At 39.8% G+C, this 23297-nt stretch overlaps 2 protein-coding genes across 6 annotated transcripts in view; one reads left to right on the top strand and one right to left on the bottom strand.

Moving 5' to 3' along the window:
- Positions 1-367: 367 nt before the first annotated feature.
- Positions 368-2306, bottom strand: sp9 (sp9 transcription factor). Its single transcript, XM_071531933.1, has 2 exons — positions 2286-2306; positions 368-1666 (listed from the first exon to the last, which is right to left on the bottom strand). Exons 1-2 carry the CDS (start codon positions 2304-2306, stop codon positions 368-370), a joined length of 1320 nt encoding a protein of 439 aa, XP_071388034.1.
- Positions 2307-6003: 3697 nt separating this feature from the next.
- Positions 6004-23297, top strand: part of LOC139654770 (obg-like ATPase 1) — a 39473-nt gene continuing 22179 nt past the window's right edge. For 2 of the 5 annotated variants that reach the window (XM_071531936.1, XM_071531937.1), the window contains exons 1-4: positions 6004-6018; positions 6130-6215; positions 12405-12548; positions 13229-13356. In XM_071531936.1, coding sequence (XP_071388037.1) covers positions 6004-6018; positions 6130-6215; positions 12405-12548; positions 13229-13356 — 373 coding nt within the window. Of the gene's footprint in view, positions 6028-6123; positions 6216-12404; positions 12549-13228; positions 13357-23297 lie in introns of all 5 variants that reach the window. The other 3 variants (XM_071531934.1, XM_071531935.1, XM_071531938.1) reach the window with 3 other exon arrangements.

The raw sequence follows: 23297 nt of genomic DNA on the forward strand, positions 1-23297 counted from the left end.
CAGGATACCAAACACGAATAAAACAATCATAACATTTACATGAAAATAACACATAGTTAGCCGTCATATACAAGATGTAACTCACATTGTCCAACCAAGTTCAACAGGTTTCGCGCACCCTTATAGCAAACATCCATTTCATTCTCAAGTTGTCTTAAAAATGTCCATAGGCCTATTCTGTATTTTCTTTAGACGGTTTTGCGAATCAAATAGCCTATTCGTTACGCGTGTGAAGAATAACTTTTTTTTAAGCTTTGCAATCGCCTCCTGAAATATTTTCTCCCATAATTGTCTTTCAGATTAGACCCGTTTTCATTGCTGTGCAGTTTTGAATCTGGTGTGATGTTGGCTGATCTTACAGGAGCTATTAGGGCTCGTCATGAGGAGATGGATCCTTAACAGTGATTCTGGGGTTTACCCCTTCTAAAATAAGTTCTGGGGACTCGGACCTCGGGGTCTCCAGGTTACTGGTGTCGGTGTCACTGTCGCTTCCCTTTTTGCCTCCTCCACCGGCCGTGTGCGTTTTGATGTGCTTGCTCAAATGGTCACTCCTCATAAAGCGCTTGTTGCACACCGGGCAAGCAAACCTTTTCTCGCCGGTGTGGGTGCGCAGGTGTCTCTGGAGTTCATCGGATCTCGTGAATCTTTTGCCACAGAATAGCCAGTTGCAGACAAAAGGCCGCTCGCCGGTGTGCCATCTCAAATGAGCTTTGAGGTGAGATGTTTTGCCATACACTTTACCGCAACCGGGAATATGGCAACTGTGCAGTCCTTTCCTCCGGAGGCTGGCCCCCGCGGGTCCCAGCCGCTCAGCCTCCTGGCAGTTCGGACAGTCACATGTTGCTCTGCCGGAGTACCTCCTGGATGACCTCGAAGAGCTACTTATTCCTGAACTGGCCCCTGAAATCATGGCGTTGGCGGCGGACGCGTCTGTGTACGTGGGGATGACCGTTTTGAAGCCCTCCTGTGTTAGCAGGTGCTGACTGGTCGACAGCAGATGAGATGCGGACGGGCTGATTCCAGTGGAGCTGAACGCCGAGTGGGTCAGCGTGGAGAAGTCCGGGTTGTAGCCGCTGAGCTGGGAGTGGATGGCTTGGGGCGTCCCGGAGTGCAGGGAGGTCTGGAGGGTGCTGGCTGGGTTCTGGACATCGAGCCAGGAGCCGGGGTTAGTGTGGACGTCCCACCACGAGGACGCCCCGTTGGCAACATCGCCAGAGATGGTTGAGTGGAAACCGGACTTGTACCAGGACTCATACGGGTGTGCCATCCCCACCCTCGGGTACAGAGTCTCTGCTGATGTGTGGACTTTGGAGATAAACGCTGACTGTCCAGGCTCTTGAGATGTGACGCTCGCGGAGTTGGAAAACAGACCGCTGTACTCTGTGGAAAACGCAGACGAGGTCGGGGAGGTGGAGGCTAAGCAAAAGGCGCTGTTGCCTGTGCCACTAGTCGATGTTAGTCCTGTCGATGCGCGGCTTGTTGCCACCGTGAACCCGGGGAGACTGGATCCCAAGTTACAACTGGAGGAGGACCTTTTCCAAGGATGAAATCCACCTTTGGAGAAAGCGCTCGAATCAGGTAAAGTGGTGAGAGGACTGGTGTTACCAATTTTGTTGCAAGTTGCAGCCAGCATAGCTAGAGGGGTAGTTCCAAAACGTGGCTCTTCCTGAAAAAGACAAGAAGTTTGACTTAAAATCATGCATTATACAACAGCTACAGCTGAAAAGTTCTCTGCTGTGGCTAACTGGAGGATTGGCGACTCGACAAACCAGGATTTCAACTAATACATTATAACTCAACTCAAATTATTTGGTTAGAACTGTAATTTGAAATTAGAAATATGTTGTTTTGGGAGAGAGAGGAGTGACAATTACAATTCTTAGCTGCTCGATTGCTTTGTTTGAAGTGTTTGTTTTAACACGCGCATAGCAATCAAATATAAAAAATATATGGAAGCGTAACTAATAAAGACTTTAACAAATGTTATTTACCGACTTGCTGAAAATATCAACTGAATCAAACATCATCGACAATGGATATACAGGATGCTGACTCGAAAGTTTGACCATGTTTAAGATGCCGCCAAGCTTTACCAACAGTGAAAAGCTTGTTTTTAGGATAAACGGCTACAGAAGCAAGTTAAGGAACAATAAACACCAACAGTAAAGCCCAAAAGCACGCACGTCTATAAAAGTAGCTGATACTTTTTCGTGGCAGAGGAAAGTAGGCTACGCTAGAATAACTTTACGCACAACTTTTACGCACGAATACAAAATCACACTCACCCCAAGTATAGACGTAGCCATATCCAGGGTCTGTGCTATGATGGGATAGTTCGCTATTTCAATGCTGTACGTTTCCAATTTGAATCAGATACACAGAGCTTTACTCAGGTCACACGGTTTCTCTCTTGGCTCGCAGCTCCCAACACTACCTAGTTGTAGAGAGCGTGTTCTTTGAAGTACAGCTGGCGAGGACGCGCAGCCAATCTAATAGCTGCATTCATAGCCGGGGATGAAGTCAGCCAATGAGAGGCCCGACCGCAGACAGAAACACCAAAAACCCTCCCGTCAATCATCTGTTGTGCAGCCTCTGCTCTGACTGTCATACAAGATACGATTTGGTATTTTTTTAAATGCATACAGATATTTTTATGTATTCTCACACGAAGGTTCAATGTCTCCTTTCATTGCAGAATTGAGTTCACACACCAGTTCTCCAAGAGGTAAGCGTTTCACTCATTTCAAGACGTGTTTTTGGGACTGCGGTGACACACTCCTGTGTATAGTTCTAGGTTTCTCTTCTGATTTTTAATATTCAGATCATGCGCAACACGTCATTGAGAAATTGTATTTAAGCACAGAGTATCCTCAGTAATGTGACAGACAATATTGTTGCGGTATTACTTTCTCAAAACTGCGTACCATCGCCTGTTGAAGTGTTTGTTGTTTGTTAGTCATGACAAAGCTCACGGGGCACGGCTTATGTAGACAAACGGGAACAATTAATGTTACATGTTTAAAGTTGCCGAAGTAGATGTGTCCGTGTAAACTTCAAGGAAAAGCATTGATGGAATGAGTTTACAAAGTCCAGTATAGGCCTAACAGCACCGACATCACTTCTTTAACTGCCGGGAGAGAATTTATGCGCTTCATTCACGACGTCCGAATAAAAGGACTCATCACTGAATAAATGAAGACAAATAGATAGGACTATGGCTCGAAACAGATAAACTATGTTTACTTTCAGCTAAATTTATGCGCGCGTGTGTGCGCGCGCGTGCGTGCGTGTGTTCGCGTTCGCGCGCGACCGTGTCGTTCGCGCTCCCTCCCTGCTTACTTGTTGGGGGAGTGAAGGTGAGAGGTTAATTAAAAATGACAGCTTGCTTTATCAGTGCGTGCAGTAGATTTGTTTTAAAAGACAAGAATTTAATAGGCGAAAAAAAGTTTCAGAATCCAGTAAATGCCCGATGCAAGGCCGCCAGTCATCTCTATTAAATTGATTTAATAGGAGGCAGGATGCCTGTCTTGTAGCTGTGAAGTGAAAATTTATGCCAAGCTAATCACACATTTATGTGAATTGTGGAAAATTAAGAGTATACCGTGTTTCACCCATTTTCCTAAACTTATGAGACTATTTTCTTAAGATCGCAATACAATAAGCCAACATGCTCCATAGCTTGTTAAAACACTCAGGGATAATGGCATAATGTAAAATTGACCTGCTCTGATGTGAATCATCATCCCTTTAAAAGTTAAAGCAATTTTCCAGAGAAAGGCTTCACCGAAAAATGTGCATTACAGTATTCAAAACGGGCAAATAATGCAGGCGCAATTTGCTCAAATACTCTTTTTGCTTTAAATCCCCACCTTAGGAGGGGTGAATAAAAAACAATTTCATCAAATACTGAGCGCTGCCAAGAAAATTGAATCATTTTTGCAATCATGGCAATTTGGCGGAGTGCTATTAACGGTATTAAATGTCTATTCTACATAAACAAAGTTGATTGTCGCCAAAGAAGTGAAAATAATTTGATCGTTAATGAAAATGAATGCAACATGTAAGGGCATTTTTGACAATATACTAGCACATTTTAAAACGCACAATAGCCGTAGCCTTTAATTGTGTACAATCCATCTTTAAATAAATAAGCATGATTTCACGGGTTTTGCTCTACGTTAATAAATGGTAGTCTTATAATATTATAGTCTGCTGCCCGTGTGTTTCAATTTTAATATTCATATGTACGTGATTATTTTTATATTGTTCAGTTAATAAGGATCAGTGTGACAGACCGTTTAGATGGAAATCATGACGATTGCAAGCCCTAACAAAGAACCCTTTGAAGGAATCACAGGATCCTTACATTTAAATAAACATGTACATTTTTATATACATGCCTCTAATTTATTTGGAATTCAATTTATTAGGAATATTAACTTGGTATTATAAAACAATAGTGATTTCTCATAGACTGCTTACTTGGGACTAAAGGGATATGATCTTGCCTTGTCATTCAAGTGAGAATTTTGAGTTGAATCTCTAATTCTGGACTCCATTCGTGAGCACTTTTCTGTGGCAATTAGGAGCCTATTACAAGCCATTAGATTGATCAATGTACCTTAAACAATGGGAATGATTTATTTGGTAGAACAAAACGCTCTGCATCTATTGTGATGAGTCTAAGTGACGGTACATCCATCAAGGCGTTAAGTAACAAAAGATAAATGATTAATTCAGACCTATTCATTTAAATTCTTGCTACAAAGGGTCCCCTACTTGCTTCAAATCCAGATTATTAGAGCCTCATTTTCTGCATGTTAAACTAGACAGGGTGCTGGACTGGGGAATGGTTTCTGCTTGTGTCCTGTGTACTTTAATTTGTATTTCTGCTGAGGGAAGTTTATTTGAGGACATTTAACTAATTGTTGTAATTTCCTTCTGCTCATGGGATATGGCTACACCTGTTCCTCTCAAAGGGGGTTGGAGGAAACTATTAGTGCAAGGATGTCATACTTTCATTTTATGGAGCTGTAGTGTGTACATTGTTGTGTGATAAGTCACCTAAGCCACATTGTATCATACCAGAGCGGAGGATACTCAGTAAATGGAGAAAAGTGGGCAGAAACATGTTAAGTTCTTGTCAAGATGCTTTATCTGAGTAGACGTTTTTTAGCCTGTAATGTTCTTGCAGCTCACTTTTGTGCTAAAATGTATTGTAATACCTCGTGAAATACAAAGCTTATGTCTTTATTCAATATTTTTTCTTCTTTTTTTTCTGGGCATAAAATGGCAATGTCTGCATGTCATCTACTGTTTCCCATGAATTTGCTTTGGTCCATGCTTCTCAGTAGGGAATCTACCTGCAGTAGTTCCAACTTGCAGGTTGATAGATCATTGTTTATTCAATTGTAGGTAAAGATAGACAGACACAAGGGAATTGAAATGACAAACATTCATATGCGGTGTGAAATAAAATCTGCTCTACATGGGGGATTATTACTGTGGGAAATCCACAGGCTACAAAGCAAGGGCACATGGTAAAATTCATATGACCTGTCAGCATAGAGATGCAACTCTTTCACGGATAAGCTGAGCGCAGATGCAATTTGGTTAGACGACTGTCAAGAAAGAAGATTCAAATGTTAATGGAAAGCGGGCAGTTGTTGACAACACAATCAAGACTCTGATAAAGATTAACTACATTTTCAATACCAACTTTCTGCGTAAGATTGTGCTTGCAGCAGCTCATCAACCTGCATCAGTACTATCAACACACTTTTGCTAAATTTAGAAGTGCAGGTCAGCTTGCCAGCTAACAGTGTCAACTTTCATTTCCAGAAACTGCACGTTCTATTTTGAGAGAGGGGAGTGAGCCAGTTCAAGTGCAGTCGACTGGATATATTTGAGGACTTAGCTTAGACCCTTTTCTCTCAATGTAGGATTTTTTTGCACCGTAGTGGTGGGCTGCTTTGGTAGTCAGTATAAAACTAAGTGTGAGAAATGGCTCCAAAGAAGGTGTGTTTTGTGAGGAATACCTCCATTCAAAGATGAGCATGTTGTAGGTTACATAATGGCAAGTGCTCTTACTCACTACAGACATTACCACATTGTCTTTATTAGGGAAAGGGAGGTGATGGACCAAAGCCACCACCACTGATTGGAAGGTTTGGCACCTCACTGAAAATAGGAATTGTCGGCCTGCCCAATGTAGGGTAAGTAAAAAGGTTTTGATTTACAAAGATAGTGTGTGCTTCTCTCCATGTACTCCATGCACCAACATGTGCTGTATATGCCACTGCACTATATCTGCCTGCCATGATAGCAAAAATACAAATGAGTTGAGACCCGATTTAGACTGAGTAGAGCAGTAGATTGCATGACCTAAGATATTCATTTTATATAAACATTGTGAATCTAGACATGCAGGTGACTATACAGACTCCATTTGGGATTTGACAGGAGGAGTTATGCAAGTTTACGGAAAAGCAGCTTTCACACCTTGTGCACATCACACTTTCGCTATATAGGAACCAGCAAAATGACATGCCGCATAAGATACATGATTTAAGATGCACACTGGAGCTAGAAACACACAGATCCTGCTACTTGAATGTGTTTTCTTTAAAAAAAATACTGAAGTGTGCCCACAGATAGTGGAGCGGTTAAGTCTCTGAACCATGTGCACCCCCATTAGCCTAGGATCAGCTACCTGCTTTCCCAAAATAAAGAATACAAATATTAAAGGTGGTTGGCCTGCCCACTCTCCATTAAAAACATTTGTTTCAAACATTGCTGCTTTATTTCAGAAGATATAGCATGTAAGGATTGTTGATTGATCTGTTAGGTAATAAAAGGTCCAGTCTAGAAAGCACATTAGAGTAAAATCTTAAAGCCCTCCAGCTACTCACAGCTCCAGCACCATGTGCTGTGGCTCTCTACTGTAATTTTCACTGTGTGTGTGTGGTGTATGAGAGCTGTTAGCTTATGTGAACTGCAATATGAACTCTGGAGAAAGTGGAGGGTAAATCTTTCACTTCAAAAAATTATCAGTTTTGAGTTGAGTTTACTAAAGTTGTTTAAGTTCTGGTTACTTTTATTACACGTGATATGCACATGTGCATGCACATACTTCAAAATGTGTGTGTGTTTGTGTGTGTGTGTGTGTGTGTGTGTGTGTGTGTGTGTGTGTGTGTGTGTGTGTGTGTATGTATGGGCACTCATGACTGGAAATTTAATGTTAGCATGTTATGTAATGTTTGAATGATTGCTCTCATTTATTTTAATAAATGCCACAAAATTGACTGCAAACATCGAGGCCCTTTTTTCTCCAAAACATAGTTTGGTAACAGTCCAGACATAAAGGGGTGTATCGTGTTCAATATTTGGAGTACAAAGATAATATTCATATCACCAGAAAGCTTAAATTCTCCAACAAACTCAAAATGTGTCCGGGGATCAATGTGACTGAAGATGAAAGAGCAGGTCACATATAGACTAAAGGATGCCTGCTAATTTCTATAGTGTTCTGATATTTATGATAATCTGGATTTATGAGTGTGTTTTATTAGTGATATCTCTCAATGAAAGGTGAGGTGATGTCAGACTGCAGACAGTGTCTCAATTGACTCTTAATTAATGCTTAATTGCTTAATTGCTTTATTAATACATTTTCTCCTATATGACAGCATTATGCCCTCCAACTCATTTAGTGAAAGGATGACTTGTTTAATTCTGTGGAACATCTTATAGACTCTGACACTGTGTGTGTCACTGTGATTCATCCACAATCTGATTAACACCTAAAAAAAAAAGATAAAGAAGCAAAAATGACTATTCTTTCTACCTCTCTACAATGCCCAGTTATTATAGAAAGGAACATAAAATGCATCAAAAGACATATTTCCCACATCCCGCCTTGTACATTCAACAAATCATATTACGTTGACATGTTGACATATTAGGTTGAATTATTACTGTGACAGCACATTTTACGCAAACATTTTAGTTTACTTGGAAATGGTGTCAAATTCACTTGCATGTTTTTCAACTTTCAGCTTTGCAGCGTGTCAGTTGGAGATAAGGACTCGTGCATTAAATAGCAGTAGGTTCAGGTATTCAGCCTGCCTGTAGATCCCAGCCTCACAGGTAGAGAGCCCTTCAGTCTCTGTGGCACTTTTATGAAAAAAAATGTATAGGAGATGATTCTTAAACTGAGTTTTAACATGTTTTGATCAGCCTGGCTATCACAGCCGCGTCATTCAACAATCTGTTCTTACAGTTTTAGATGCATTTCAATTCAACAATTTGAGAGAAATAACTGGATCACATTATAAGCAAACAAAAAAAGAAACTCAGAAATTCAATGTTATATACTGTTAGCTCCAAAATTGAATGTCATTGACAAAAAGTCGAGTACAGATTATTAAAGTGGCCTGTTTTGTGATGTATTCCTTGTGTTCATGGAGGGGTCGGGTGTGTGTGGTGGTGGTGGGGTGTCTCATTTTCATTCAAGTCAAAAGATTCACATCTCCCTCCTATTTTATTTTTTACAGCAACAACAATGGGGTTTCAAGCAGAGGTTGAGATGACATGACATGTTTTTGTGTGCCTTGCAACTGTGACATAACTTTTTGGGCAGACATACAGTATATACTCTGTAAATATACAAGAATTCAAAAACAGCAGACTTACTAGCCCAGTGAGCTAAAGGAACCCTCTCTAAAATCCAGTAAGCTTTTGGTATGTGTTGTATTTTTTTTTCAATTATAGGAAGTAAAATGGAGTCACCAATCTTGCTTCTCACTTATAGCAGGAGAGAGGGTGTGTCTGTTATGCAAGTGGTGAAGGTGTATTTGAAGAATTTATATAAATGAAATTCGCAATGAGCAACTAGAGGTAAAATTTAAAAACAGTGCTTACTTCAAAGACGACTACTTCAGGCATTGACGCAGGAGCTAGAGCTACATCGGACAAGCATGACGGAAAAGAGGATGATGTACCTGGTGTCCATTTGAGGTGCACTCAAATTTTTCTTGGTCTATAACTTGTAATCACAATGTAATGAATGACTGTAGAGTGTGAAAAAACCGAGGTACTTGAGGAACAAAGTAGAACTGATCAGTGATAGAAAACAGGTGTGACTGTGGATTGATTTGAGAATTTCCTTGAATTATATCTTCGCCATTGTAAAAAAGAGGGCGCGACCAACTGAGCATGGTGTTCTATGGGAATGGAAGACCTTGTCAAAGACTGGCTTTTGACTTGTTTCACTGCACAAGATTTTTATTTGTAAGGCGGACAACTTGACCATATTCTAGTCATGTGTGGCATGACTGCAGTGCTAAGAGGCTGACACACTGTCTGCGTGTCAAACCTGGTCAGATAAATCCACCTATCAGCTCCTACCAAGACCTTCAGCACCGTCAGCGACTGAGCTTAATCACAGGGCAGAAACTACATGAGTTTCCAGCATGAGGAATGCAGCCCGCTTCGAGCTACAGGAAGGCCTACAGTAGTGAGAGGTCATCTACCGTTCAGCTGACAGCTCATCTTTGGCGGCTCCCTAAAAAAGATTCTTTAGTCATTTTCGTAACAAAACTGTTGTTTTCAAGCTGCCTGGAAAAGTTCAAATGGAAAGAGATCAGAAAACTGTGCACGTAATGATCTTCTGAGAGACAGACAAGGCCCATGATGTCTAGACCTTATCCACGTACTGTATTGTAATCAATGAAATTGAAGTCACAGGTATTGATGGAGTCAAGACAGGAGCAAGACAGTTTCACTTACACTTGAGACAGGTTGAGGGCAGAACTCTCCAATACTCTTGTAAAACTTGATTCAGACCGCTTATTTAAACACTTGTGCATTGAGAATGGGAAAAGCTACACTACATATAGCCTAAGCTTCCTGGAAAAGTTTGTTCTTGTTCACATGTAGCGTGTGTGTTGGTAGTTGTTTTGCCAGATTTTGGGCTGATGGCATGAAGATCCAATCCTCCAGTGTCCAGTGTTTTCATTTCTTAGCCCACTGCAACCACAGTTTCTTGTTCTTGGTGAAAGAAGTGCAACTGTGTAAGGTTGTGGGCTGCCGTACCACATCTGTGTCAAAATACAACATGTCAACCTCTTTGGCTTCTTTCATGAATGAGCTACTTTCAAATACTAACTTAGCCTGCTGTTGGCTGGTTGTGATTGACCATTCTTAATACACAACCTTAGAGCGTGACTGAGCCGCTTTGCAGCTGTTCATACAGTCAAACCAGCATGTTTGGTATCTACTGCCATTCCCCCATTTAAAGGCATGTAAAGGTTTTGTTTTGTCCATTCATCCATTGATTGGCACATACACACCATCTATGGCTCAATTGTCTCGAGGCTTAAAAGTCGCCACCAATTCACCTACATGGATTTAATGGGCGAAATCAATAAGGGAACATGATGTTCGCCTAGTTTCATCTGGTCAATCTATTTCATGAAAATCATTTAAAAAGTTGGTGTTTCTCATGTTGTGTGCACTCGGTGTGTATATCTATAGCAGCTTTTAGAAGCATATGTTAAAAAAAAACGAAATAGATCTTCAAATCTTATGAATCTCCATTAACTTCAGGGCCCCAAAAGGCCTATTTTGAATAAGCTGATGTGGCCATATTATGTTTCTTAAATAATTGTGATGTTTAGAGTATAGAAATATGGTGTGGTGATAGCTAAGAATGACAGAAAATGTAGTGAAGCAAAAATGGGAGAGGAAAAGGAAGAGGGCCTCAACTTTAGACTCCTCCAAATTAAACAGGCAGTCCACCTTAAAACAAAACTCTTCTGTTATTATATTCTACCCAGCTACTGTTTTTTTCAGCTGTTCATGTATACAGAGCGAGTAGACGTGAGTTCAGACTGGGAAACAATTTAACAATGTCTTCATAAAACTGAAATAGCCTGCTGTAGCATAAAGGTAACCAAGATGGTTAGGATTAAAAAGTAAAGAATCTCAGGTCTTGAGTTAAGATAGCAGGCTATCAAGCTAGCTAGTTAGCCTGCTAGCTAGCCATAATTTCCCCAAGGGCTGTTAACCTAAATATCAATTCTGACAAGGTCACATGAGAAACATAGTCGTGTGTGAGATACTGTGCATGTTTGCTGAATATGGTCACTAACATATAATGTGTTGGTAAACTGTTTAACAGGTTGTTGGTGACCCTAAAACACTAAAAAAAAAAACAGCCATTGGCGACCGTGCATTCTGGACCAATTTTGTTTGGTGGTGTATTTTTCCTATTCCTGCGGATAAATGGCTAAATGTAGATGTCATGTCTAGATATTTCCAGCGCAGCTACAATGCAGTTTAGTAGCCTAGCAGAAAAATGTTCAACTATCTAAAACATCAATGGTGGCTATAGCATATTTTTAAATATGATTTATTTCGGTTTTTTTATGGGTACATGTCTGCCACCCGGTAAGAAAGGCTCACAGCAGTGGAGAAACACTGGTCCAGCACAACCAGGATTGCCACATTCAGCCTGCCACACAGCTTCTTGCCGCAATCTTGTCTTCCTCAAACTCTTAAAAACACATCCAGAGATTTATTCACCCAGCCCAGCGTACAGTGGTTTGCATAGTATTACCAATTAGTTAGCAACAGATTACTCTCTAATTTGCATTTTACGAGTTATTTACTTAATAATTACATACTATTCTTATTTAAGCACTGTGTAGGCCTATGTAGATAATATCTAAACGTTGTATACCACTTGTTGGTGATTGTAGTGTTAATGCAGATTGTTTTCCTTTCTTCCTGAAGGTGACCCAAGAAAAGCCTTCAAGTACAGAAACAATCCTGCTTTATATAAGGAATTAATACATGCACCTTAGCAATCTTGAGCAATTTCACACCTATAGGTCCTGTCAAACAATCATTTCAACGGAGAGCACCGGGTGAGGGGATAAAGATGGAAAGTCCTGGATTATAGTTAACTGCCATGCCATTATTGCACTTAGATTCATTCTGTTGTCTGTAGATCTTGAAGTACCCTTGAGCTGCTTGTGCCATAGAAAAGAAATCTCCCTGTGAGCACAACATGGGGCTGCATTTGGCTGATCCTGTTCAACAGCTCAGATCTATCAGAAATGTAATTTGCCCCTCGATTCCAAGTACAATTGATCTATTATGGGATTATCTGACCTTGTAATTGGGTTTAGTATTTTACAGTCCGTGTATTTTTGGATTCAAGAGATCAAATGTTCAATATATTCGAATGACCTTTTCCTTCTTGTACGGAAAAAGGAAAAAACAAACCACATCTTGCATAATTTACTGAGGTTTTTAATTAATCAACATCATACTCTCCATCCATCGGGACACAGCAGCACTTTCAGATGGATTGACCTCACTGCTGTTTTCATTTTCAGGAAGTCAACCTTTTTCAACGTGCTGACAAAGAGTCAAGCTGCAGCTGAAAATTTCCCCTTCTGCACCATTGACCCAAATGAAAGCAGAGTGCCCATTCCCGATGAACGCTATGATTTCCTCTGCCAATTCCACAAACCTGCCAGGTATGGGGTCTCACCATTCACATATTATTCACACTTCAGATTTGTAGTCTCTGAAGGCCGTGCACCGACTGCACACTATAGGCATGTGAAAGCATATAACAATGTTGTTGACATGTAGCTGCCACTTCTTCATATGATGTTTGATTGCTGCTCTCCGCCAACATTTTTGGTAAAGAAAAAGCTGTAGCATTGGAACGCTCAATACCTGGTTATCATACATCTTTATGGAAGCAGTTAAAGCAGGTTCAATTCAGATTTTCTCTGCTATGCTGGTAAATCACTAGTGAGATATCCCTGTTGGATTGACAAGTATAGAGAATGGCACAGAACATTTCACTACATGAAATGGACCCATAAGGACTCAGCTCAACTTTTCAAAGGGCAAGATAAAACACACTAGCACTCAATTCTGTGCCCCTTATGTATATGCTGTATATAGTGTAAGGTTATATGTATATATAGTGTAAGGTTATATATATAACCATACAGCTTATATAAGGTTATATATATATATAATCTTACATAAGGTTATATATATATAACCGTGAAATGTAATAAACATATTATATATTAAGCATATATTCCAGAGAGTTTTTGTTAGAAATAGAATCAACATAATACATATTTGAACTGATAATGTTTGGCTGACTTGTTGTCTCTCCCTACTTCCTGGTTTGCAGCAAAGTCCCAGCATTCCTTAATGTTGTGGACATTGCTGGCCTCGTGAAAGGCGCTCATGCCGGCCAAGGCTTGGGAAACGCCTTCCTGTCCCATATCAGCGCATGTGACGGCATCTTCCACATGACACGTGAGTCACTCCGATAGGTTCGGGATTGCTTTCCCTCATAGGAATATCAAACCGTAAACAAAAAAACTTTTATTTGCAGTTGTATCTAATATTCTGTATTCTACCTAAAGCAATTGCGTCGTTAACAGTCGTCTTACCCAATAGCCCCTGCGCCAGCTTTTTGAAAGCAGAGGCCTTAGTTGTGCTATGGTTTTACTAGCAGGGCTTCTTGTGTGGTGGGGTGCCAAGATCAACATAACAGTCAGGAATAATGAAGGCAGACCAAACCTCACATTCCTAATGGGAGGCTCCCTGTATTGGAATCACAGAAGTAGGGACTGAAAGGGTCTGCGCCTGGTTTGGGCTTCACACAATCAGTGGCATATTCTGAGGTTTGGAAATATAACTAGACTGTTGAGAAGCGACACCACATATTATTGTAATTTGATTCCAAGTGTCACATTTGATTAAATTTGGGTACAATGGAGATAAGTAGGTTATTAATAAACATATTCTAAGAAAGGATCTCTCCTTTTCTGGCAGATTTTAAGTTTTTGTTGATAATCAATTTAGAAAAGATAAATTCTGTGTCATGCCCAGTGCATTTATAAGATATCTATAAAACAGATACTGCTTTTTTGAGTGTTTATCTTGTAGAAAGACTGCCTTTTGTTACTCTGTGAATATACAGATGTGATTAGCTCAGCAAATTATTCCCAGCAAAATACCTCTCACTCAGTAAGGCAGCCTTCAAATTACTTGTAGTTCTCTCTCTGCCTCAAGTTCTTTTGTGCCTCTGACATCGTCTTTGTCTTACACAATTAAAGTGTTACACGCTAGAATAATTTAAATTGCAGCTACTGAAATGGAGGCAGAGGCTCTTTTAAAAATAGCAGAATTTGTTTACTGATTGTATGCTGTTATTGACTTTCCCATTGTGTGAAAAGAGCTCTGATTAGTGAGTTGTTTGCGGCAGGCAAAGAGCGGCCAAATAGAAAGGGTTAAAATACAGACCATTTTCCCATATTGTTCCCAAGTTGTCTCTGCTAGGGATCGCTTTGGTGGACAGTATAAGTGTATTATTTCTGTTCCAATGCAATTTTCCAATAGGCTTTCAACAGACTGCTAGTGACACTCTGCATGGTGACTGTGTAGTTTGTGATCAACTGGAGGACCACCCACTGTAGGTCAGACCTAGTAATGATTTACAGAGGAGACAAGACATGTCAGGTGAGATACATTGGTTCGCTGGTAGCTTTAAGGAGTGACAATTTTGTCATTCATTTTTTAAGACTTTGTTAAAATTATGACAGTAACCATCATAGGAAAGTATTTAGTGTTTACAGTATGGACTTGCCCAGATTTTTATACCAGTGACTTGGGACATTTTTGCCTCAAGATATTATGCACATACTTAAGAACACCCACTTCTTTTTTATATGGACCAAATGTATACGCCAGATCCTCACCCAAAACCAACTCTTTTGTTTTCTGCTCGTACAAAAAAGACAAACATCCACATCCATCGGAAACAAGATGATCGAAAGCTTCTTCTGCGAGTTTACAACTGTCTGTTTTGACATTCCATTGTTTTCCCTCTCGAGGAGCCCTTGGAGACCATGTGGTATGTTTCACAAGTTAACCATTAAACATAGCTGGTTTTGTTTTGTAATTATAGAAATGTTTTATCTGGTGTCAGGCAAACTGCAATGTTCAAGGCACTACTTTTATATTGCTTGATTATATGGTTGTGGGGGATCACACTTTTTCGTGTCTGGAGTGGTATGTTTGTGTCTGGGAATTAGCAGAAGGGTTTGAAAACGTACTACAGAGGGATGCCTAATGTTAGAGAGCTCAATGCAGTTGTGTGATTGTTAGTGTTTGAGCCTTTGACAAACTGAGCAGATAAGCGGTTGACCTAATCCTGATGAAATGTGTGGGAAAAAAAAAGTGTGGAAGGCTTGTGAAACCTTAAAGATCCCCAAATTTCTACCCTAAACATGATTAATTCACAATTGAGCTGAAACTTTTTAAGTAATGCAGAGCTAATGACTCCATGTTGTTTGATTCCCTATATTGAGTTACAGCCCTTTGTTTAGAAGTAGTGAAATCTGAGAGAAAAAAAAAACTTGTACGCAGGCATGCAGGTGGAATATGTTCCCACAAAGTTTCTAATATTGATATTTCTAAAAAAAGATTCAACTTTTTTCCTGCAGTATGTATTGATGCCAGGCAGTGGTCTAACTGGATTTTCTTCTTGATGTCTGGACTTTCATGTCTAGCAGACTTAGTCACTAAATTCCCCCAGTAGTGTGCATGTTATGAATATTTTTCAACCCCTAATGGCTTTGAAAAGCCTGTGTAAACAGTGGATTTGCTTTCAACAAAACCTTCCAAAAACTATTAAGGCGCATTATGGCATCCTGAAAGCTGATTCTATTGAATGCCTGGTGTTGCCTGATCTCATAAGGGAATGGTTTGCAGGCTAAGCGTTCCCAGTGCTTCTGCAGTGACTGGAACACGGTTGGATCCTCACTGTCTGAGACAAGACACAGACATGTTCTACTTCATCTACTCTTCTGTTCCCCGCTAGCAGCCCTGCCAGCTCACCTGGCCTTATTCCCAGACGTTTGGTTTCCAGCAATTAGATGTATGAATGCTCACAGAGTGTCCCCCATCACCGTAGGAAACCTCTAGTTCATTTCTAGTGAAGACTTATTTACGGTTTCAGGACACTCAGTAAGAATCCAGCCTTAAGATACTGTGGTATAGCACGTTTAATCTTAAGGCTGCGGCTGTGGTCAGCCAACTGGAAAGTAGCTGTTATTCTTGGCGTACACTCTTCTCTCACTCTGATTTTCATGCCTTCAGCACCTGCATTCCTGGCCATGTGTTAAGTAAGACTCTCACACCACTCACACCTCTTCCAATGCCTGCAGTGGAAATAAGAATATATTCCTATGTTCAGAAATAATGGTAATATAGTCTGTGGTAGCTTTTAAGAAAATAATGTTTCAGTGGAGATGTTACATTGCATATCCTGTATGTGCATCATTTGTCTTATGTTGAGCATTGAGTGGCATCATGGGACAACAAGTGTTGGTGTTAGCATTCAGTAGCCTACCAAGTATCTGCCTCTACTGCCTTCTTTCAACTCTAATATAGTATGTATGATTGCTATCTGGTCAGCACTACTACTAATGGCTAACTCCAAGACATGATTTTCAGTTAAAAATGGCAATTTGAAAATATTTGCTGAATAAATTGACAGACTGTTGTACAGCTATATCACACATGACATAAATATTACATGAACACCGTATGAAAGCTGAATCAGTATTCATGAATGCAAAGTTGTTATGAAGCTCTTGCTCAGATGTCATGAATACGTTATAACCCAGAATTAATTCATCCATTCATAAAGTGGTAGCCCTCTGTGTAAACATCTTAAGTGAGAAAGAGAAATTTAAACAAATCTGAATTTGTGCTTATGGACTTTCTCCTGGCAATGGTTTGTTTGTTTCAAGGCAATATGTGTACAAGAGCCTCACTGTCCTGTTCTCGCATCTTTTTCTGTGTTTACAAACCGCGGCTCTTTCAGGAAAAACTCACTGAATGTAAACATGGACATAACAGACATTTTCAACAGTTTCTCAAAAGTTTCCCATTTACATTCAGTGGTTTTAAGCTCTGTGGCATTGTGCAGTCTGTTCTGTTTTCCTCAGATTTGCTAATGTTTTTATGTTCTGCTGAGGTGTTTCCATGGGCCTTGTTTACCCGCATCTAGCTATTGGATAGTGATGTACAGCTCCTTGATAAGTCACTCTTTTTGAACGACTCTTTAAAGTGATTGATTTGGGCGATCAATCAAAATTCCAATCAATAACAACGTTAGACAAGAACATATGTGCCTCTGCAGGACTTAGTCTTATTCACTCACCTCTCAAACATTTCAATACCTGAAGAACTCCAATATGCTGAGTGACTTCCATGTGAATCATCACTATCTAAACAAATGAGGCAGTGAGTAAATAGGTTGGCTATCAAGTTGCTGAATCAGGAAGCACATTGCATTGTATTTGGTCATTGTATCATTCCGCTTATACTTAATCGCTTGCATGGAACAAATCACACTGATCGCTTAGCTAGGGGTGTTGAGAACAGGCCGGATTGAATGTTCAGACAAAGACAATTTATGGCCTACCTGCCTTGCCACTGACGCCAATAATGGCTGCTCTCCAGGAATTGGTCCTTGTCACTCACTAACTCACAAATCCTCAAACTTGTCGAACATTCAAAGTACTTCAACCTGCCCAGTGACTTCCACGTGTGTGACTGTCTAAACAAATCAGCGATGAGTGAATGAGTTAGCAGTTCAGTTGCTGAATCAATTGGCATGTTGGTTTATTCCTTCAAAGTACATACTGATGGAAATTCTATTTTGCTGAAAATCCTTTAGAGATAGATTAGTTACAAGACGCTCATTGTTTCAAAAAACAGAGAAACACGTTTGAGTTGAATCCAACAAACGGATGAAGCCTAGTAAATATAGAGCTGTGTCAAAAATGAAAAAAAAGCTACCAAAAATTGAGAAAATATTTTGACATGTGTAAAGCACACATTTCTCATTCCTTTCACACATTTGTCTCCTTATCACTGTGTGAAACGGGATCTATACCCAATCAATAACCAAAAACAGCAGAAACTAATAGCAGAAGTTAGATTGGGGGCGCATCTCACCAATGATGAGATGACAGCGCGCATACTCCAAACATTTAGTAGCTAAAACCAATGTCTTCACAAAACATTTTGTCATATGATAACAAAATATCTAACATACATTACATACATAAAATCTGGGACTACTCTCACAAATTTATATTTTTATATTAAAGTAATATTTAGATATATATTGTCCCAGTTGTGAAATTTTGTTTTTACAGGAAATTACAACACAATATGGATTTTATTGTTGATTTGAATAGTTAAATTACTGTGAAATTCAACATTATATATTGCATTTATTAAATACTACTTGGTATTTCACTAGATTCAACATTGTGTTTATTGCTTGATTTCTCCAACTTCATTCAGACTTGAAATAAGAGACCTTAAAATAATTTCTGCCCAACTGAACCACTCAGACTTGTATTTGAACAAGCAAAGACAGATAAGGAACATATTATTGGGTCAGAAACCTAAGACGTGCTGCCAGTATACTGTACTGTGTGTGCTTCTACATTTATATTAGCTGTTGTTTTAACCAGTGATGCACTTTTCTTGAGATGCAGCACAAATCCGGATCATTTAGCTTTGCTGGTAGGAGGCTGATTCCTCCCCTTGTATGTTTGTGGGCTGTGTCGAGGTGCTGTCACAGCGTTTAAATGAGCATTTTGATTCAGCCAGAATGAAGAGTTTTTGTCAGCCTCCACTCATCGTGGGTGATTAGAGTAAAATGTCTACCCATCTTGACTGGAGATCGCCACAGCTCCAGATAACATGCCCGGTGATTGAAGGTCGAAATATTTTGAATTCTAATGGGGCTGCAAGATGAATTGCTTGAAATAGACTGTAGAATCTTTCTGCTTCCTCCTCATGCCCCCCTTCCCTGTCCGCTGTGAAAAGAACCATTGGGAATGGCAAGGCCCGATGATCATAGAATTATTGGATGGTGATTCTAAACCCCTCAAAGAGGAGTTGCTATGGAGATCTCGTTCCAAACTGTGAAATGATTCACCTTTGAAAGGCTGGAGGGCCTGAAAGCTGAACACATCATTGTTCAGGTGGCGGTTGGTTAGGAAATTGCTGGTGCCTGTGCAATCAGCAGCACTATAGTAGTTAAGGATCTAAAAAGGTTTGTTCTCTGAATGATGTGGGACAACAGTGGTGTGCATATGACAGTTCCTTTCAATCAAGGCACTCTCATACTCCCCAGTTTGACAAAATAAATGAAACGACTGAGGTTAAGCTAATGATAACGGAATGAACACCGTTGTTTTCTATCAGAGTTAGAGAAAACTGGAGCCTCCCCAGTACATTCACTTTTCAGCTGCATATAGATCAGGCTAGTATGAATGACTTTCTCCTGCATGATGTTGGCGCCATAGTTTTTCAGTCATTGATATCAAAATATTGCTGAAAGATGCACATTTAATACTCAGTTTGGTATGAGGCATTGCAGTTGACAGTAGATTACACAGGAATTGGAGACACCTTGTGAGGTGCTGATATTCATACCATGGAGCGCTGTCATTTCACTATAATCTATTTTGAAAGATGGGATCATGCAGAAAACATGAGTGTATCCCTGAAGGACACAAACCCATCATTTTCACGTGTCAAACTGCTTTTTAGCAGCCAATGTATTTGCCATAATTGAAATACGGAGAGAAACAAGGCTGAATATGCTACAAACTCTGTTACGGAAGGCAGCCTACTGAAAATTGCTGTCAAATTCACGTATCTTAAAATGAATGTCAAGAAGATATTTCCTGAATAAACATAAATACTCTTGTCTGCATTGCCAGTGTTTTTATGCCGGGAAGACGTCCATAATGTGCTTTTCCTGACAGACTCATAAAATAGCTTTTACTGCTCTGAATACCAGGAGAATTGCGGTACTAAGTTTGCATGAACATTTTAAAAGCAGCGAGAGGAATGCAAGTCCTTTAGATGTGCTCTTACCCATCTTGCATGTGAAAACATGCACAGGAAGTTAGCAGCCAATGAATACTGTAATTTAACTGAATTATGTTGACCACATATCCTCCCAGGTAGCAACATCTGAGGAAGCAGCTTGATCAGTATTGATCTCGACTTGCCTCGGATGACTCCCTTGTCTGTGTACCTGACAGGAAAGTAATGATATAAGCCAGCTCGAGCCACCTCATTGTTTTCAAGTGTTAAACTTGTACAAACTGAATATAGCCAGTGAAAGAAGTTCTTAGTATGTTTCGTTAAATGCTCTTATCTGTGTTGCAGTGTAATTATGAGCATGGTGAGGGATTTTGAAAAAAAAAAAAAAAACATTAACAAGGTCAAAATATATTTCATTCCAAATTAAATAGTTTCTGTCAAAATGTTTTTCATTAATAAGTGGTCGATTCAGTGAGTTATATTTTCAGAGGCAAAGGGGAAACAGAGCCTGCTGGCTGGTGCAGACTGTTGAGACAGAGCTTAGCCTGACCTCTGCTCAGGCCATTGAAAGCCACTCAGCCCTTAAAGATTAAGCCTTTTGTTCTGTCAATAAAGGCACACCTGTTAATGGTCTCTTCAAAACATACAGTATTTGAAATGAAGTAGTAAAATTTTAATTGTGAGATAGACTTGACTCCTGAAACTAGGCCTTTCCAGCCTCTTTTCTCTTTTTTTACTGTCTTGCATGTGGCTTTGTGTGGCGCCGCAGCCTCATAAGAGCTGTCTTCACAGAGCCATGCCCAGACCCAGTCGTTAAAGGACTAATTGTGGAGATTTCCCCCTCAGATTTTTCTTCTCTTTTTCTCCTCATGCATTTGTACCCCGGCTCTAAAGCTTGAATGGGGCTGTGGTGAAGTAGATGTGAATGTTAAATTAGGTGAAATTAATTAAAGCAAATTACTTTGGAATATATAGTAGTCAGAGGAGAGTGTCAGTAGATGACTAAATGTCTAGAGATCAGCTGCTCCAGCTCTTGGGAAGGTTCTTTGATGTTTTGATGTATCAGCTTTTTATTAGGGATGTAGAACAAGAGTTATAGACTGTTGATTACTTACTTGCAGTAAAAATATGCTGCAAAATGATGTGCTTCCTTTGTGTCTCCTTTGGCTTTGTTTTATACATTTTAGAAAGGGGATCTCTAATAATTTGAACTGACCTCAGCTGTAGTATATTCATTGCTAATAATTTCAATAATGTTTTATATTAATCTTAATATTAATCTTGGTTTATTTAACCATGTGAACCTGTTATAAACCTCTTCAGTACTAATTAATATGTACTAAATTGCACAGAAGCATTCACAAATAGTTTCCATTTCAAACACAGTGCAAAACTGTACATCATAACCATTTATAATGTATGTATATTCTTGCAGCTAACAGAATGATTTACATTGCATTATATTTTCTGAGTTCATGCAGACACAATAGCAAATTTTCACTCCAATCAGTGTTGAACAGGGAGCTGGTAAATTGGAGCAGCAAAACAATAATTCCACTGATTAGCCCCTTTCTGTGTGGCGTAAGTGAACTGTTTATACTGTGGAGTACCTCTGGAAGAGGAGAGGAACCAAAACAGCCTGATTAGGCAAAGAGTAATTGGATAAGTTCATTTCACCATGAGGACAACTCACAGGATGACAGCTTGCACAAAAGTCTACAGCTTCTGTTGACTTGCATGAGTAATGGGCCAGTAGTGTAAAGTTTGATTTTGGGTGTCTGTCAATTTGTTGCTGATGTTTAGCTCTGATATTTAGATGTGAATTGATGAGTGATGCAGGATTAGACAAGCCCTGTAGTTCCATGTCATTGAATTGCATTTACTTTGGAAACGTGGGTGCTTATCCCTTCTTAAGCCAGTACAACATCCATGTACAAGGTTAAATATGATGTTGTGTGCATGTGGGAGATCATTAGTGATTTTAAACTGGTTCTTAGTTTCCAATTTAGTATCCCTAACAATTTAGAAATACTGGAAGTGCTTCTTCCAGAGGCAGAACTGTTTCTTATTAGTGAAATATCTGGCAGTGAATACTGTATAGACAAACAGGATGTTGATCTGATTAGTGGGGGATGGCTTCTGCTGTTCAGACTATACAAAATCCTTCAAAATTCTCCTCAGACAGAATAACAACTCTGTATAGGATGCAGATCTGCAAAGATGTCCATGAATCTCAGGTGTGCTGTTACGCATCATGACAACTGCACACAGCCATGAATCATCAATATTTTTAACATGAATCACCGTTGGAACTTGTTGAGAGACGGTGTGACAGTTCCGTGATAAGTAGCATGGATCGGTGCAATGACGTTATTTTCTCACAGGGCCTCAACTGTCAACAGTGCTTTCCACAGCAGTGTCAACACTTGAACATGGATTGTTGATAACATTTAGTGGCTCCAACATCCAGATGCCAAACATAGCGTTCATCAACACAGCAATACTTAAAGCAGAGTTGTCATTCACCTGACATCCACTTCCTTTTTGCGTTTGTGAAACGCATGAAGCTTCACACGTTGCTGTTGTGGGCCATTTGATTCGATTGTTTTAATTCTTTAACGGAAAAATAAAGCATAAAGTATGAGAGGAGTAAGTTGTGCTATATTCCAAATCTAAACTATAAAGTGTTGTTATACAGTGAATTTAGTGTTTTAATCCCTCCTTTGCCAGAATATTGTTAATATCAAATGTGCAAACAAATCTTATGGGTTGTAAATGGGCTGAAGGACATATTGGAATAACATTCTGGAGAGTGGTCAACTGCAATTGCCACTGGTAATGTTAAAGGCTGTCACTCTTATGTGACAGATGCACGCCCCAGCCCCCCCTCCCTAACCCCGAGCCCTGCTGGAGAATCAGAAGGAGGCCAAGAGCCGCTGCTGGCTAAATGGTCTGCTTTAGTGCCTCATTATCTAATCACCAGCACAGCCATTGCAACGAAGCAATTGATTAGGAGAAGATTGTCCTTATTCTCTTATATTTCCATTTTTTTGTTACATCACACTCATAGTGTTTTTTATTTCTCATGTTTGTAACTTTAGTGTTGATGAGCGGCTAATAATTTTAAGACAGAGTTGGGGAAATATGTGACCAAAACCTCCCCGCTCCAAGGAGATTTACACTCTGGCATGGACAGACAAAGCTGTTTTGTTGCACTGAATAATGGAGTAAAAATGCCTTGAACCATGCAAAAATAGAAGTGCACTTTTCCATTTAAACAAATGAATATCCACATTGGTTGGAGGAATTTATGACACTGTAAGCTT

This window comes from Centroberyx affinis, unplaced genomic scaffold, assembly GCF_046629955.1.
Source record: "Centroberyx affinis isolate AG114_WGS23_722 - 3 ecotype Tasmania unplaced genomic scaffold, CSIRO-AGI_Caff_v1 ptg002149l_1, whole genome shotgun sequence".
Lineage (NCBI taxonomy): Eukaryota > Metazoa > Chordata > Actinopteri > Beryciformes > Berycidae > Centroberyx > Centroberyx affinis.

What these genes read in the sequence shown, in the direction of transcription:
- sp9 (XM_071531933.1), bottom strand. Translation starts at nt 2,306, where the DNA reads ATGGCTACGTCTATACTTGGG. An exon ending in TGGCTACGTCTATACTTGGG is followed by an intron (nt 1,667 to 2,285) that starts GTGAGTGTGATT and finishes TGTCTTTTTCAG; the next exon opens with GAAGAGCCACGTTTTGGAAC.